At 42.1% G+C, this 17,895-nt stretch overlaps 1 protein-coding gene across 1 annotated transcript; it reads left to right on the top strand.

Moving 5' to 3' along the window:
• The first annotated feature begins 4,783 nt into the window (after positions 1-4,783).
• On the top strand, positions 4,784-9,377 carry LOC143670555 (zinc finger protein 75D-like). Its single transcript, XM_077145412.1, has 4 exons — positions 4,784-5,815; positions 6,529-6,617; positions 6,926-7,052; positions 8,885-9,377. The coding sequence occupies exons 1-4, from the start codon at positions 5,641-5,643 to the stop codon at positions 9,064-9,066; spliced, it is 573 nt and encodes a 190-aa protein (XP_077001527.1). The 5' UTR covers positions 4,784-5,640; the 3' UTR covers positions 9,067-9,377.
• Positions 9,378-17,895: the final 8,518 nt, after the last annotated feature.

Raw genomic sequence — 17,895 nt, 5'->3', positions numbered from 1 at the left:
TTTACTATTATTACTACTTTTATTTCTTTTCTTTATATTAACATTTTATATCTTTTTCTGTTGTGTTGCTAGTTCGTCTCAACCGATGCAAATGTACTAAGAAACGATGATCATGCATCTATGTGATGATGTTTAGAATTACTGAGGGCATATGTAGAACGGTATGATTTCTAAATGTTGTGTTAATTCCTTTTTTTTTTCTTTCCGTTAATAAAAAAAATCAATGAATGCAAATCATTAGATCGACAGATTAAGGAAGAAAAAACATCTCAATAGATGTAGAAAAACTATTTCATATAATTCAACAACAATTACTAATAAAAACTCGCAGCAAGCTTGGAATAGAAGTATTGACTTTTTCCCCATTAGATTAGGCATAAGGCAAGGATCTGTGTTCTCAGCACTGTGATTCACCATCATGCTGGATGTCACAGGCAGTGGTTCAACAAGAAAAAGAATGAAAAAGCATACAGTTTGTAAAGGAACGGAAATAAAGCTGACTGTATTCATAGATGACTTCACTGTCTACACCGAAAATCCTAAAAGATGTTACAAAAAGCTAATAGAATCAGGACCTAAGTTTACAGTTATACAGGATACAGGATAAATATACTATAATATATCTTATTATATATGAACAACGCACAAGAAGTTGGAAAATTTCAAAAGCAGTATCATTTAAAACAGCACAATAGTAAATCTAAGAAAATGTGCAAGAACTAAATGCAGAAATCTACAAAATTCTGATAAAAGCAAATAAAAAATTAAGTAGACATAGAGGTATACCATGAGCGGAAGATTCTGTATTTTTTAGACGTTAATCTTTTCCATTACAAGGAGGGAAAAAAAAGAAACAGTTCCCAACTGGAAAGGATGAAGGAAAACCCTATATGCTCCTGGTTGAAATGTTTATCTAGAAAATCCTAAGGAACCTTCAAAACCACAATTATAACTAACAACATAAGTTTAGCAAGGTTGGAGGATACAAGATCATTATATTAAAATAATTGTATCTCTGTATGTTAGCAATAAATGGGAAGACATTGAAATAAAATAAAAATATCATTTACAATGGCATTAAAAATATGAAAATCATGGGAACAAATTTGACAAAAGATGTATAACACCTGTGCATTTACTTTGACTAGAGGTCTCAACCAAGCAGAGGCCCAGGACATTCAGGCATGTAGACAAAACTGCGTTTTAGAGATGTATTTCCCATCTGGCATTCAAGGGTCTGTAAGAATGGTTTGTTATGTGAGGCTCCAGAAACTCCTACTACTGCTGTAGGCTTTGGAGATAGCAGCCCTAGCTTTCAAATTAAGACGAAGTGAGCAGCTCCTTTCCCGATAAGAAAGTCCCCAGGTCTTTTTCACCCAGGATAAATATCTGGGGTACCTGGTGGGAAATGGTGATGTTTTGGCTAAAGGAGAAAAGTACCTGTGCTGGTTTGAAACTGTTATGTACCCAAGAAGGACATCTTTCCTTAATCCTGATTCAATATCATAGAATAGGACTCCATTAGATTGTTTCCAGGGAGACTGACACACCCAATAGTGGGTCTGACCGGTTGACTAGATAGAGATAGGAAGTCTGCCCGTTTAGAGTGGGTCTTGATTCGTTTACCGGAGTCCTTTGAAAGGGACAACATTTTGGAAAGAGTTCAGAGCCAACAAAGAGACATTTGGCGATGCAGAACGAAACCATCCCTGAGGAAGCTGTTTGAAACCAAAAGCCAAAGGATGAGCAGATCCCAGCCACGTGCCCTCCCAGCTGACAGAGGTGTTCTGCATGAATCGGCCTCTCCTGAATCAAGGAATCTTTCCCTGCATGCCCCAGTTTGGACATTATTACAGCCTTAGAACCGTGAACTTGAAACTTAATGAATTCCCATTATAGAAACCAGCCTAGTAGGTCCATCGCTGCTTCAGTTGTGTTTCCTGGAATTGATCACTATAATTGAGAACCTTGAAGACGGTCTCAATTAGCTGTGAGATTGGCATTCCTAGCCCTGCTTCCGATTTCTGCACTTTTCTTTCTTTTTTTTTTTTACATGGGCAGGCACCGGGAATCGAACCCGGGTCCTCGGGCATGGCAGGCAAGCAGTCTTACCTGCTGAGCCACCGTGGCCCGCCCCCGATTTCTGCACTTTTGTTTCTGATGTCTGGGGCCCTCTGGTTGATGAAAGTCACACTTAGTAGTCTCATGTTATCGGGATGTTCTGGGTCTGTGTCAGTATCTGGCTGAACAGCCTCAAAAATTCTCTGAAATAAAACGAGGGGGTTCTCTTTTGGCCCCTGCAGTATGTTTTGGATTTTTCTTACCATTTTTTTTGGTTCGGGCCCCGCCTCTGCAGCCCTCTCATTATGAAACTTTTATACTGGTCTAATTTGGCTCAGTCACTGTATTCACTGGGGCTCCAATGTAGCTCAGAAGCTGAGTAGTATTGCTCCTGGAGCCTGAACCGCGCTGTTGGGTTGTAATTCGTGCAAAGTCCCGCTTTCTACTTTGGCTTTCTCATTTACCAGCCACGTTTTCTTCCGGGGTAGGAAGAATGCTTACAAATGCCTCGATATTATTCACAGTTGTCAAGAGATGGAAACAGCCCATGTGTCCATCAAGACAGAATGGAGAAACAAATGTGGTACGTACATATGATGGAATATTGTGCAGCAGTAAGAAGAAATGAAGTCCTGAAGCATATGAATACATGGATGATCCTTGAGGACGTAGTACTAGGCGAAATAAGCCAGACAGAAATGGATAGATACTGTACGATCTCACTAATATGAATCCTCTGGAAAAGGTCAACGCGGAGTGTTAAAATGTAAAATATAGGGGACCTAGAGATAGACAGAAGCTACATAAGGGGGAACCGTTACCTAAAATGTACAGACTAGTAAATGAGTTTGAATTTGAAAGTATGGGAATGGATAGAGGTGACAGTAGTTCATTAGTGGGTTTATGAGTAATCGTGCCCTAGTGAATGAGAATATGATTGGAAGGGGTTGTTGGAGCCATGTACCCTCACTGATTAGCACTACAAATATAAGTGAGTTATTGAATGAACTACTCCAAAAGCACAACACTTGACCAGAAAGTCAGTAATAGAACGGTATGTGGGGAAAACTACTTTCTGCATGGTATGATCTATATTTACAGGAATACATCACTAGGCCCACGACAATACTGGGGTAAAAAATTGAGGGGGGGGGTTGGAGACCATAGTTAAGGGGAGTTGGGGATTTTCTGTTTGCTGTGGATGTGTCTATCTGTTGTTTTTCCCTTTGGAGCAATGGAAATTGTCTAAAATTGAGGGTGATGATGATTGTATTGCTAAGTGAGGATATTGCGAAACATGGATTGTTTACTTTGAATACAATATATGCTATATGGAAACATTTCAACAAACGCTACAGATTCAAAATAAATAATAAGCAGAAAGATGCAAGTGCTAGAGAAAATGTGGAGAGTTTCATACTTATTTAAAAAAAGTGCTTCAATGTCTGCCAAGGTGGTTTTATAGGTTGCAAATACTGTGGAATAAACATTTTCGATTTTACTCAGGTTATCACAGTGTGAGGTTATGCTATTTTTGCAGTATAGAGAGAAAAAAAGGGGGTATGCGTCAAAATGAATCCTCTTGGATGCTCCTGTTCATCTAGTCTGGTGGGGACCTGCCTGAGAAGAAATTGCCTTGCCTGGGGTTGGGGGGCGCCTAGGTGGAAATCTGTACCCTGTTGGATGTGCGGTAGGGAGCCCATTCCTTCTTTGCTGGGAGAAGAACCTGATGAGGATTCACTTTGGGGCGAGGGCGCCTCACCTTCCTTCTGTTCCCCGGGGAAAGGAGTTGGGGAGCTGAGGAACAGTCTAAATGCCTCGGAGAGAGAAACCTTCACCAGGGAAAGAATCTAGAAACCCCTCTTTCTTTTATGTGGACACATCCAAGAAGTTTTGCCCTGACCTTTCCCTATTTTAAGTCCCTGTTCTTCATCTTCTTTTTGTACCATAATTTGAGAAGTTTTTTGAAAATTTTGACTTTGACATAATGTCACAAATGATTGGATATAGGAGATCTCATGCCATTTTCCTCTCTTTTGCAGTATAATTCGAGTCGTAAAATGGTGTTATCATTTAGAGATCCTTCCATTGGACATTTCCCCCCAGACTCTAATTTATATCGAGGCCATGTAAGTTTGCAGAAAAAAAAACCTGCAAAAAAATTCCTTCTTTTCTCTTTCAAAGACTCATCTGTAAACTGACCAGCTATCCAGAATGTATTTTAGTGGGCATTTACTTTCAGCACTGCTAATAGTTCTCATAGTTACCGGTTACAAGATTTTGGTGTACTTTCAGATGGTCTCAATCTAGGAAAACGGTTTATCGTAGCGGTTTCTTAACAATGTGGACACCCTCTCGGAAAAGGGATTGGAAACACACAGGAATCAACACTCAGGATCAGCAGGGCTAGATCCCATGGCCAACTGAAGTAATAGAGCGGTCCATACTGTTCAGCAGACAGTCAGACCGCACTGAGGTGGGACTTGAACCCACAATCCTAGTTATGTCCCGACAAGTCAGGAGAGGTGCGACTTCCCAATTCCTAGTGAGATGGGAACTCTATGAACACCAGATCAAAATGACACCCAAAGACATCCTTTCCTGAAACAATTTCGCTGGGGGCTGTGCCGGACTCAATCATTTATTTTCAGTGGGTGGCATCATCATTCATGGACGGTGGCATCGTCATTGCAGGGCGGCGTCCGGCCTGAGTGCCAGTGGATCTGTCTTCCCAAGCAGGTACCCAGGCACCTGCCTCACTTCTAACCTCCTGAGGCAACCTCAGTCTACCCTATGAGCAGATAGAACCCGGGGGTGTGGCTGATACACACTCGGAGGCTGCCTGCCTGCAGCGTGCCTATGGGCGATACTCGAGTTTCCATGTAGAGGAAGAGTAACCCCGTGGGTTGGCGGGAGTGAGGTGAGTGCGGGAAGGGGTAAGCATCAATAATATCTATCGCTGCAGCTGAAGAAACATTTCCTTAACCCTGGCTTATGGTATCATGACACAGCACGTCACTTCAGACTCAGAGACATCAGCCTACGCTTATACAAAACCATGGAAAGTATCCGTATAGCTCTAAAGCTGCTGTGGGCATCAAGGAACCAGACATTCCTTTAAACCCGTTGTGCCCACTGACATTTGGAAGTTGTTCTAAGAAGTACAGAAATAAATAGTTGCATGAACTCACTGCTCCTCTTATAGCCAATGAGTGTCAGTTCACATGTTTCTAAACTTCCGGCAGGGTTGATCATGGCCATAGAAAAAATAATTGCTTTCTGCCTGCTAGGGGGCTGAGCTGTGGCTGAGGGCCCAGAGGTGGGGCAGCAGGTGGCAGGTCTGGCGTTCTCCACAGTTTGCTTCACTTTATGCCAATTTCCGCAGTTTGTGAGTATAGACCTTTGTGGGGAAATGGTGGCTTGGTGTGTCTTCTGTTTTTTAGTTACTTCCTTTAGTGCCTCACATTTCCCAACTGTGGACTGTAATGTGTTTCCCCTCCACCACCATTCCAAAACCAAATGTGGCTTTGTGGTAATGAAGATGAGGATTGTTTCTAGGGTACGGTCCATGAGCTGGGGATGCAGGCAGTGCCCTTGGGGGTAGCAGCAGAGGTCCCTGGGTTCAAGAGGCATAAGGCAAAGTTCCAACCAGTGGGTGTGCAACAGGACGAAGAAATTTGGAATATATACAGACTAGAGCGGGAAAAGCTGGACCCAAATCCTCACAAAGAAACAGAACCTGCAGGAGAAAGAGGTGAGGAGCTTCCTTAGAATGATCAGCTCCTTGGCGCGGTGGGAGTATTTGGTTCAGCTTGAATGTCGTGGGTGTTTTGTGTGTGCTCAGCCATGTTGTCAATTATGACATCTCCAAGGTGGGAGTACAGGAATCCAGCAACAGGAGATTGGTGAGGATTCCAAAATACCCAAGCCACACAACTTAACACCATATAACCTGCTCCTTAGTATATTGGAGAAGATAAGCCCTATCAGGAAGTTTTGCAGACACCCTGTCCTTAAAAGTGAGATGAAGAATTGGGATCAGAAATACCCCAAGAGATAGAATAGGAATAGCGGGGTGCCCCTGGAAACAAAGCAATAAAAGGAAAAGTGTCCCGCATTTCCTACTTTCCACTGTAGGCAGCAGTTCTTCCTTTTCAGACACCTCTAAATCTTGCCCAAATCACAGAACGTTTCAGGTCATGATAGGTACAAATATTGTATTTGCATTAATTAATTATTTTCGGGAGAAAAAGGGAAAGAGCCAACGGGGGCTCTTTTCTATGGGTTGATAGATATTTGGTTCTTATGTCCAATGAGATGGACACTTCTGGGCACTACACACGCACGTGTGAAGATGTACCACCTTTACTGAAAGAGTCTGGATGTTCTCTGTTGTAGAAATCAGTTCAAGATGTTCATGAACAAAAAAGAGAGGAATTTCCTCAAGCTCTTTTGCATCTCCTGCAGGGCTTTCTGAACTGATCCTGGCCCTTTCTGAACAGAGGAGCACCAACCAGTTGAAGATGGAATGGCATTGCACCTTGCCTGAGTCCCAGGTGAGCAATACTTTCCAGTTCATTCCCTTATCAGCATTTGAAATTGCCTGTGCTCAGCAGGTGCTCTCAGGCAAGTTCGTTGTTACTTCCACATGGTCTCTCCTGGACAGCTAGGATTGTCATCACGAGAATGAAGATCTCCCAGGCTGCTTACGCATCCCTTTGGATCCTTCTTTTCTGCTTTCTCTTTGTCTTGGAAATCCTTGGCATACTTCCTTCAGTTTTCTGGCCTTTCACATACTAGAGACAGGTGACGGGACTGTTATGGGAGAGGGAGGTCCTGCACTAAAGTCCATTCTCTTCTTTAGAAATCGTTGACATTTGAAGATGTGGCCATATATTTTACCCGGGAAGAGTGGAAGATACTGAACCCCGCTCAGAAGGTTCTCTACATTGGTGTCATGCGAGAAGTCCGTGAGACCATCGCCTCTCTAGGTAACCATGCCCCTTTCCCTTTGAGGTCATCTTTGTTTACTTCTTAGAATTGTAACGTTCAGCATAGAAATCCTGTATGTATCAGATCGTCTCCCCTTCTATGTTTTATAAAAGTTGTATAAAATTGGATTTAATTCTTTAAGGCTTTGAAGAATTTGCCAAGGACACCATGTGAGCATGGGGATTTCTTTTCCAGGACCTTGTCAATTGTAAATTAAATTTCTTTAATATGTACGCTGATGTTGAGGTTATCTATTTCATACTAGTGGAATTCTCGTAGTTGGGAATTTCTGAGGAATTGGCCCATTTCGTCTAACTTATCAAACATGTGAGGATAAATTTGTTTGTAGTAATCCCTTATTATTCTTTTCTTAATAGAAATTGTAGTGATATCTTCCATTTTTTTCATGTTACTTTTGATTTGTACCCTCTCTATTTTTTTATTTTGGTTCAAAGTTTATTGATTTATTGATTTTGTTCTGCCAAAAGAAAGTCTTTGGTTTCATTCATTTCCTCTCGTTTTTGACTTATATTGTGATATCTCCTTACTTCTATTACCGTTAGGTTTTTTGCTTGCTTGTTCTAGTTTATTGTTGTAAGAACGTAGTTCAGTGGGGCCTCCCTCCTTTCTAATGTGGACATTTAAGGCAGTACATTTCTTTCTAAGCATGGCTCTAGGTACTTTCTCCATATTTTCATATATTATACTTTTGTTTTCTTTCTCTTCTCTGTATGTTTTAATGTCATTGTGATGTCCTGTTTGAATTACAGATTACCTGGAAGTGTATTTCTCCCTTTTCGAATTTATAGCGACGTTTGCCCTCGCTTTTCTGTTATTGATTTCCAGTTTTATTCCATTTGGCCAGGATAACTATGCTCACCCAAGTGATGTCGTTCTTGGATTCGTGTATGATGTAAATTTACAGTTGCAGACACCCTGTTTTAGCAGAGCATGCAAGTTCCTTCCCACGACCTTGGGCCATGGTGCAGAGGACAGTTTAATTGTTTCAGTGCCTCTGTGGTGTTAATATTGGCCTTCTTGTTTGCACTATTTCTACTGCTGTTCCCTCTGGTCCTTGTACGTTCTGTGTAAGGTTGGGGGTGGAAGATTTTTTCCCCCGTCCCGGCACCCGGATACCTCTCAGTGGATAAGGGGAGACTCACACCTGAAGGGAAAAAAAAGTCTTCCTGGGTTGAGCCACAGTTTGTGGCTGGGCCTCTTGTTAGAGCCTTTGCCATGACTTTGTCCCCTGTGCTGGGTTGGGAATCTCAGGCCTCAAGGTCTCTGGGATCCATTCACTAGTTCTGAGAGTTTACAGGACAATCTCCTACATTGGGTGTCTCAGACCCAGTGTAGAAGGAGAGTACATCTGACCTTTTCTGTGGGCTGGCCTCCAGGTTGGCCTGCTGGTCCAAAGGTTTCAGGCTTGGTTGATGTTTTCACAATGATTCCCTTTTGTACCGCGCAAGCAAAATCATACTGGGGTGGTGTTCTCGGGCATTGCTAAGTATCAGAAAACACTGGATCTGGAGTGTCTTCTTCATGTTAGTTGGTGCCACGTTACTCTTGCCGTGCTGGGGTTCCAAACCAGTTGACCCTCCTTTACCAGTTTTAAGATTTCTCCTCTGGTTGTGGTTTGTCTTCTTTACAGCGTTTCCGGTAGTGCTTATCAGGGATGTGCTGAGAGAATCGGGTCTGTGCCATCTTGTCTGGATGGGATTAGATATCAGTCTTTCCTATAAATTATGACGTTAGTCTCGCTATTCTCACAATCCCTGTGGTTTCCTTGTACTGGGACAGGCATGACTGATTCTTCTGTTTATTCCAACAGGGTTAAAACTCAGAAGTGTCACCGGGAATGATGTGCCAGCATTAGAATTACAAGCACCACGTGACAAAATAGTATCTGTGCAGGCCAGAGTAAATGCTCCCGGAAAAAGAAGAGTCAAAGGAGTACGCACGGAGTGTTGTAAAACCCCATCAAGATTTGCCAAGGGACAAAAGAATGAATGAGTTTATAAATGAGAGCTTCAGAATCTTATGGCCATCACAAGAGCAGTTTTATGGGAGAGAAATGTTTTAAATACCTAGGAATGTAGGGAAAACTTCAGAATTAGGTCTGCCCTCATTAAGCACCAGCGTATTCACACTGAAGAGAAAACCCACGCATATCACTAATATGATAAACAATACAGATGTTTTTGGTGTGGGAAAAGTTCCACTCTTAGCATAAACCGTCTATAAATTCATCATAGAAATTCACCCAGCAGGACATCGTTTCAAAGTCAGAAATGCGGTAAAAGTTTCGGTCATAATGTCCACCTTTTAAACACCAGAGAATATGCTCAGGCAAGCAGCCTTTTATCGTAGCATGTGTGGGATAAAGTTTAGCACCACTCAAATCTTCTGAGATACAGAAAGTCCCTAGGGGGAGGGAATCTTGTCCAGTGGCCCCAATCTAAAGAAGACACCAAGTGGAGTTTACCCTAAGATGATGAATGAATGAAAAAATCATCAACACCAAAGACAGGGACCTGTGATTAAGAGAAACCTTGAAAGAGGCAAGGGCCATGCTTGACAAAAGAGAAAATAAGTTATCTTCTTGTTCAGCATTCTTTCTTTCATGCTTGGCACAAACCTGACCCATGGTAAGTTCTTTACGCTTTAGGACTTTTGACAGTGATTTCTTTATACTTTAACACTTAGCACAATACTGACATACAGTGAGTGTTTTGTACTTTATTACCAAGCACCAGACTGACGCATAGTGAGTCCTTTATACTTTAAAACTTAGCACACCACTGACACATAGTGAGTTCTTTATACATGAGAACGTAGCATAAGATTGAAACAGTCAGTTCTTTATATTTTACCACTTTGCAGAAAACTTACACATGGCGAGCTCTTTATACTTTACCACTTAGCACAAGACTCACACATAGTGAGTTCTTACACTTTAGCACTTAGCCCAAGACTGAAAAGTAGTGAGTTCTTTATAATGTAGCACTTAGCACAAAACTGTCACTGTGTGCGTTCCCTATAAATAAAATGTGACAGTATATCTCTCAAAGAACAGAAACTTCTCTGGCCACCTGAAAATTAGCTCTAGTTCCTCTGAGCATCCTCAGGTTTAGTGTTCTTTATTCCCAGGATGTTGGGTAGTTGGCAAATGCAGGACGCCCCTGTGTCCTTGTCTCATTCTCCAGCAGGAGGGATGGTAAAGAAGAGTATTCAGTTCCTTAGCACAGAGCTTAGGGTAGAAATAATTGCACAGCTGCTCTAGCTGTCATTCTAATTATATAAACTTCCAAGGCTGGGGGGTTCAGTGCGCTTTACTCTGGAACAGGAAGAAGGGATTCATTATGTGCTATGGGAGGAGCGCCTCCACTTGAAAGCAACTGGGACCTTGCAAGCTTAGGACAATTCTCCTTTTTCCTCTCAGAACTGAGAACCTAGAGAGCGTTAAAGCCTTCTGCTCTCGAAGGAAGTCAGAAATCTTGCTTGCTCAGTGCATACCAAACATACTCAGGCAATGCTGCTTGACAGCTACTTAAACGTAGGTTATGAAGAGAAAATATACTTCAAGTACGTTTGGGATCTAGGTGTTTATGACATCATTGTTTTTTTTTTCCATCTAGCAGTTGTCATCGCTTTTGGAAACTAAGAGAAACTGAGAGACTAATGAGAGAGAGATATAAGTATGCTTTCTCTAGTGTTTTTTAAGCACAATAGAGTTTGTGGGTGGGGGCGGGCATGTGTGTTTTTGTAGGTCCCCTAACATCTCTCAGAGCATTGTCGTGGAACACCAGTTAGGGAAACAGCAATCCAGTGAAACTCTCAGCATTATAGTTACTGAAGGTCCATAATGCTAAACTGAGTTGTTAGAACAAAACGCAGCGCTCATGTCATCTGAGTCACAATGAAATGTTCTTTCCTCCACACTGCGCAGGTTTGCTGGTGGTAGAGAAACAACCATTCCTCAAACTAGGAGGTTGAATGTTATGATGTTATGTCAGGCCTTGGTCTTAGAACAGAACCCAAATGTGTTCTTCCACTTCCTAGTAGGTGACATGGAGAATTCCCTCTCCACGGGCCAACAGAGAGGCTTTCACATCTCCAAATTCAAATCACCCAGTATTGTTTGGCATCTTCACGTGTATCTAATAGGGAATCCACGTGCTTTAGCAGATCAATTTCCGTAACTTCCAACAGCTGCACAGCTGCAAAAGCAGACAGGGCATCAGTTCTGCCTGGCCCATAGTATAGACCGCACTGCCCAAGCTGTGTGGCAGGATAAGTGTGTCGTTGTAATTTGCTTCTATCTTCTTCGACTTCACATCTCTTAAATCCTAATGTTTTTGTGAAATATGATAAAAACTATTGCTGGAAAAGTTCAATAATAAAGCCAAAGAAACGTGAAGCACAAGACTAACTTTATTATTATTAGACTCAGTAGACTTAAAGCTGCACTTTCAACTTGCTGCAAACATTTCTAAATGCTTCATCTTAATGTCTGAATTAAAATTTGGGGGACCGAACCAATAACAAAATTCACTCATCAGCACCGCCCCACAAGTGACATTTTGGATAGCAGTGCTCAGACTCAGGTGTCATGTTGTGGCACGAATAGGAAAGGGTGTGCATTATAAAGACCGCAGAGTCAATGACATATGTCATCAGAACGAAGTGACATTCCTCTGTGACAGCAAATTAGTTTACACGAACTATGGCAGGGAAAAATGGTGACCCAGGAGATTCAGACTCTTGTTCCTTACTACTCTTTCCCCTCATTTAGTTGCCGTGTTGGGGATAGAGTCGGGGGTATTCTAGCTCAAGGCGTTCAGCCTGGCTCCTGCTAAGAGGGTTAGTATGGTGGTGTTGGGGGAACGGATGGTCACCAATACCAGATGTCTGATAATACCTGCCCCTTGCACTCATTTATTGGGATAGGAAAGGAAAATTTCTAACTTGGGGGGATTGAGAACAAACAGAATGGGATTTTTCCGAAATCATATCAGGACAATTTTTTTTTTAACCATATTTTCTGTCCTACTTATAGTCCCAGGCTGTTTATCTCTGTTAATTGATGTGTAGATTGTTGTATCTTCTCACAGGGTGCATAGAGGAAGGTAATTGGGGCCCCGTTCCAGGAATTCACTTTATTGTGCCAGTGGGCAGTGATGAATGATCATTCTTTGATTTGCAGTATGTGAACTGGAGGCTGTGAGGTTGGTGCACACTCATCTGTGGTTGGAAGTTCGGCCCGGTGTTGTGGCTGCGAAGGCTCAACCACATACACTTGGCTTCTCTGTGGGAAGGTCTGAGATTCACAAAACTGAATTACTGTGAATAGCAAGGAGATGCATGGGACATCCACAGCTCGGTGCACATCTGCTCTGCTGCCCAATGAACAAAAGAAGAAATGTCAGGGCAAAGTAAACCCTGTGGCTTAGGGCAAAAGTTACACTTCGGCAGAACAGTAGGAACCTGTCCTGTGATGGTGGTGGTTTTCCTCCCTTCCCCTTGTCCTCAACATTGTCTCCTAAGAAAAGACAATGTGATCGTAAGGGAACAAACAGGGAAGTTGTAAGACCTGTAGTTATATGGCCATGACTTTTATTTATTTAACATTTCATAGTGTTGCCTTTTTAAAAATTAATAGAAGATTCCAATGTTTTCCAGCACCATTGGTGGAAGTACTTATTTCTCAACAGAATCAGCAGTGCACCTTTGTGAGAAAAAAAAAATTGGACTCCAGTAAGTGGATTAAGACTCACCCTACACCACGCCATTAATAAGAAGTAACCTCATGAAAACCTATTTACAATATGTTTAGACTCACAGGAATGGATTGTCTTTAAGAACATGATTTTCTGGGTAAGTACAGTTCCAAACCACTACAAGGGTCTACCAGACAAGCCAGGATAATCTGCCATCTCAAGATTCTTAACTTAATCACATACACAATGACCATTTTGTGCCATACATTACATGTTCCAGGGATTAGAGTGTTGATATCTTTTAGCCAGTTATCTTTCAGCCTGCCAAAGGCAGTTTCTCAAACTGCTGAAAATGCAGTCATGTCCCAAGTTTTATCCAAGTGAAATAAAAGCGTATTTTAAAAAATCTGCATGTGAGTACTTACAGTAAGTTTACGTATGATTGCTAAAAACTGAAAACAAAGCAAATGGCCTTCAAGTGGCGAATCTATTAAACCGACTGTTGTCCATCCAAACTATGGAATGCTATTCAGCAATAAAAAGGAATGAACTTTTGATACGCAAAAGAGCATGGATGAATTTCCCAGGCATTATGCTAAGTGAAAGAAGTCAGACTCAAAATTGGATAAAATGTATGATCTTCTTCATATGACTTCTGAAAAGGCCAAAGTGTACAAGAAATCAGTGACTGTCAGAGGCTTGGGGTAGGAAAAAGTCTTGAAACAGGCAGCAAAGGGAACTATGAGGAGTGGGGGAAGAGTTGTATATCTTAATTGTGGTGTGGTTATATGACTACATGCATTTGTTAAACACATTCTTCAAAATTTCATACTTCTATGACAAAAGTGGTGTGAATTTTGATATGGGTAAATAATACCTTAATTTGAAAGGTAGAAAATAAAAAGAAATGACAATGATGAAAACAAGAACAAAATACAAGAAAAGGAAATCACACATCTTATCTGGCCTTTGGTACTTGAAATTATCACTAGTGGAATGAGGCACGCTGGCTCCCATGCTTGCCCTACTTCATTCACAAACGTGTGTAAAATGTCAAGTTCATGAATCAAATGTTTTCCATTTTAATTTTTGGAGAAGCATTAAGTTGTTAAAATATCTTAGGCCATAATGGTCTTTTTTTTTTGAGTGCATGGTCCGGGAATCGAACCCTGGTCTCCTGCATGAAATGTGAGCATTCCTCCACTGACCACCCGTGCACCCCTCAGCTTTTTTTTGTACCTTGGTTCAACATTTTACATTTTTCCCAAAAAAGTAGGGATCACCAATGTAGGATTGTACCAAAGGTAGAAGAGTATACTGATTAGTAATATGAACTTTTGTTGTGGCCTTGTGAAATAACCACTTCTGCTGGGATGTAATCAGGATTAAATAATTCATACTCTTTAATAGCTCAGAACAGTACTTGGTCAATTATTAGTGACATGTAAGCGTTCATTAAAGAGATCCTCGAAAGGGAAAAGGGTGAGAATAAATAAATCATTAAATGCCTACTTTATGCAAGTCACAATCTACAAAAGTTCGAATTTTATGTCTTAGCTTCTCAATGTGTTTTATCCTGTTAAGAAAAGACTCCACCACAGGATCAAACCCAGTCACACTGAAATTGAAATAACCTAATCAAAGGTCGCACCTACAATAGGGCTGCACCCACAAGAAGGAATGAAAGGACCATGGCCTTTTTTGGGGTACATAACAGTCTCAAACTTACCACTTTAGGGTACAATATGAAATTAATCTGCACCCTATTCTCATCTAATTGTCAAATTCCCAGCCATAATTACGGTTAGGTTTCACATCTCCACGTTTTGGCTGAAATTTGTGACTCTGATACCCCCGAGCCTGGTCCCACCCTGTATGTCAGTCCCTTGAACTCCCAGTGTGCACAGTCCCCTCGCAGCTCTGGACACAGGCTCTGTACCAGCTCTGGGACTCTCAAGGTGGGAAGTCCAGGAAATCCCCTTGCACCAGCAGCTCCACCATATGTTTTTCTCCTTGCTTGGGCATTAGTCCTTAACTGAGACGTCGCCTGCAGTGCATGGACCTCTGGGACACAGCAGCCCTGGTTGCAACACTGAACTTAAGATCCAGGAAACTTCTCCCTTATTTGGTTTTCTCTTTGTCATCTGAGCTAGGGACCTCTCTGGTGCTATAACACTGTCACTCTAATATCTGTCTGACCACCCTGAGCAGCTCAGCCCTCATGTTCTTTTATCACTTCAAGAAACTGACACTGGCAGAGGTCAGAGCACCCAACGTGACAAAGTTGGAAAGGGCAGTTGTATTAGTTAGGGTTCTCGAGAGAAATAGAATCAACAGGGAACTCTTGCAGATATAAAATTTATAAAAGTGTCTCATGTGACCGTGGGAATGCAGAGTCCAAAATCCGCAGGGCAGGCTGTGAAGCCATTGATTCCGCTGGAGCATCTGGGTCTGGTCAGCAAGAGAGGCTTGCTGGCCGAAGCAGGAAGAGAGCCTGTCTCTTCTGAATCCCCCTTAAATGATTTCCAGTGATTAGACTGCACATCCCTCATTGCAGAAGACACTCACCTTGGCTGATTACAAATTGAATCAGCTGTGGATGTAGCTGACATCATCATGATTTAATTCTCTGAAATGTCCTCATAGCAAAAGACAGGCCAGCACTTGCCCAACCAAACAGGTACCACCACCTGGCCAAGTTGACACATGAAGCTGACCATGACACCAGGATTCTACAGGCCAGCCCTCTGTTCAGGGAGAGAGAGTGCTCCTAATCTTGCTTTGTCTCATTGGAGGTTGGGACTAGATCCATTTACTGTCCCACAGATAGACTTGACAAGGGGGCTGATGAGGAGGACCAGGCACCCTCACCTGAGCTTGTCCAGAGTCGTCTGAGAAGGGCAGGACACAGACCCCAGTGTGGTGTTGTAGTGGAGATCATCTCTGCAGTCTGCAGTCTCCCAACAACTTCAGGTAGCAGCAGCCTTAGGTCTTGTGTCCCCCAGAGGCCTGTAGGATATGTAAACTGTGTGACTCACCTTGAGTGTCACGCTAGTCCTGCCCTCTTCAAACTGGGGTTCACTTATACCTAGTGTGCAAAATGAAGATTCCACCAAAGGATCACAGACCTAGAGAAAATAATTTGAATATTTATGCAAAAGCCACAGTGCCTAGAATAGCTCAACTTCCCGGAAAAATAAAGAGGGAAATGTGGGAAGACTCACTCCACCCATACTGAAGTGTACTCTTTAGCTATAGTAATCAAGACAATTTGGCGTGGTGCAGTCCCTGCCACAGCAATCAATGGAACAGAATAGAGAACCAACATATGTCACACTAAAAATATGCCCAACTGATATTGGAGAAAAGTGCAAGAGTAATCCAATTTGGGAAGGAAGGCTTTGCAAGAAACGGTGCTGGGGCATCTGGGCGGCCATATACAGTCAAAGCAAACTCAGACCTTACGCAAACATCTCAAAAGTAAGCATGGACATTGTGGTGGTTTGAAAATGTTATGTACCCCAGAGAAGCCATGTTTTATTCCTGATTCGATCTTGTGAGGGCAGCCATTTCTCTTCATCTTGATTCAATACAGTAGATTGGAATATTTTGATTAGATTATTTCCATGGAGAAGTGACACTCCCAGTTGTGAGTGTGACCTTTGATTAGATGGAGATGTGACTCCACTCATTCCAGGTGGGTCTTGATTAGTTTACTGGAATCCTTCAAAAGAGGAAATATATTGGAAAGTGTCAGAAACGACAGAAGCCTCACAGCTGACAGTGTGCATATGTAGATGTTTGGAGAATAGCTGCTTCAGAGAACAGTGACACTAGTGTTTAGAGATGCCTGGAGTCCAGCAGACATCACCATGAGGCATTAAGCAAGCCAGAACCTGGAAAGAGCCAAAGGAAGCCAAGAGCTGAAAGCCAGCCCCAGAGAAGCAAAGTGAGGAACCCCCACAGGAACAGAGGCTGAAAGCCACGGAGCCCAGGAGCAAGGGACCAGCAGATGCCAGCCACATGGCTTCCCAGCTGACAGAGGTGTTCCTGACTCTTGTAGTTTGATAGCTGCTGGAATGTGATACACCAGAAATAGAACGGTTTTCAAAAGGGGGAATTTATTAAGTTTCCAGTTTGCAATTCTATGGCCATGAAAATATCCTAATTAAAGCAAATCTATGAAAATGTCAAAATTAAGGCACCAACAAGAGGTTACTTTCACTCAAGAAAGGCCAGTGAAGTTCAGGATTTCTCTCTCTCAATTGGAGAGGCACAAGGCGAACACGGCAACATCCGCCAGCTTTGTCTCCAGCCTCTTGTTTCATGAAGTGACCCTGGGGGCATTTTCCTTCTTCATCTCCAAAGGTCTCTTGGTGTGTGGGCTCTCGGGCTTCTTGTGGCTCTGGATCTTTCAGAATCTCAGGCCTTTTCCAAAATGCTTCTCTTTTAAAGGATTTCAGTAAACTAATCAAGACCCACCGGGAATGGGTGGAGTCACATCTCCCTCTAACCCGAGTTTAATACCTGCAATTGGGTGAATCACATCTCCATGGAGATAATCTAATCCAAAGATTCCAATCTACATTACTGAATAGGGATTAAAAGAAACGTTGCTTCCACAAGATTGGATAAGAATTAAAACATGGCTTTGCTAGGGTACATAAATCCTTTCAAATCATCACACTGATCCATCAGTCTTTCTTGAGTGAAGGTAACCTCTTGCTGGTGCCTTAATTTGGACACTTTCACTTCCTTAGAACTGTGAACTTGTAACTTATTAAATTTCCCTTTTTAAAAGCCATTCTAGTTCTGGTATTTTGCATTGTGGCAACTTGCAAACTAGAACAGACATATAAATGTAAAGTGGAAACCATAAAAACATTAGAATAAAAGTATAGGAGAAAATCTTTGGGATATAGTGTTAGGCAGAATTCTTAGTCTTGACTCCAAAAGCATGTCCGTAAAAGGAAAAATGGAGAAGCTGGACTCGTCAATAAAAGTGGACAAATCAGTAAAATATTTTGCTCTGCCAAAGGCCCTTTGAACAAGGTGAAACAACTAGGTAGCAATTGAGAAATGTGTTTGATAACCGTATATCAAGAGCTCACAAAATTCAACT

This window comes from Tamandua tetradactyla, chromosome X (genome assembly GCF_023851605.1).
Source record: "Tamandua tetradactyla isolate mTamTet1 chromosome X, mTamTet1.pri, whole genome shotgun sequence".
Lineage (NCBI taxonomy): Eukaryota > Metazoa > Chordata > Mammalia > Pilosa > Myrmecophagidae > Tamandua > Tamandua tetradactyla.
The sequence above is the reverse complement of the archived record's forward strand: the minus strand, read 5'-3'. Positions and strand labels throughout refer to the sequence as shown.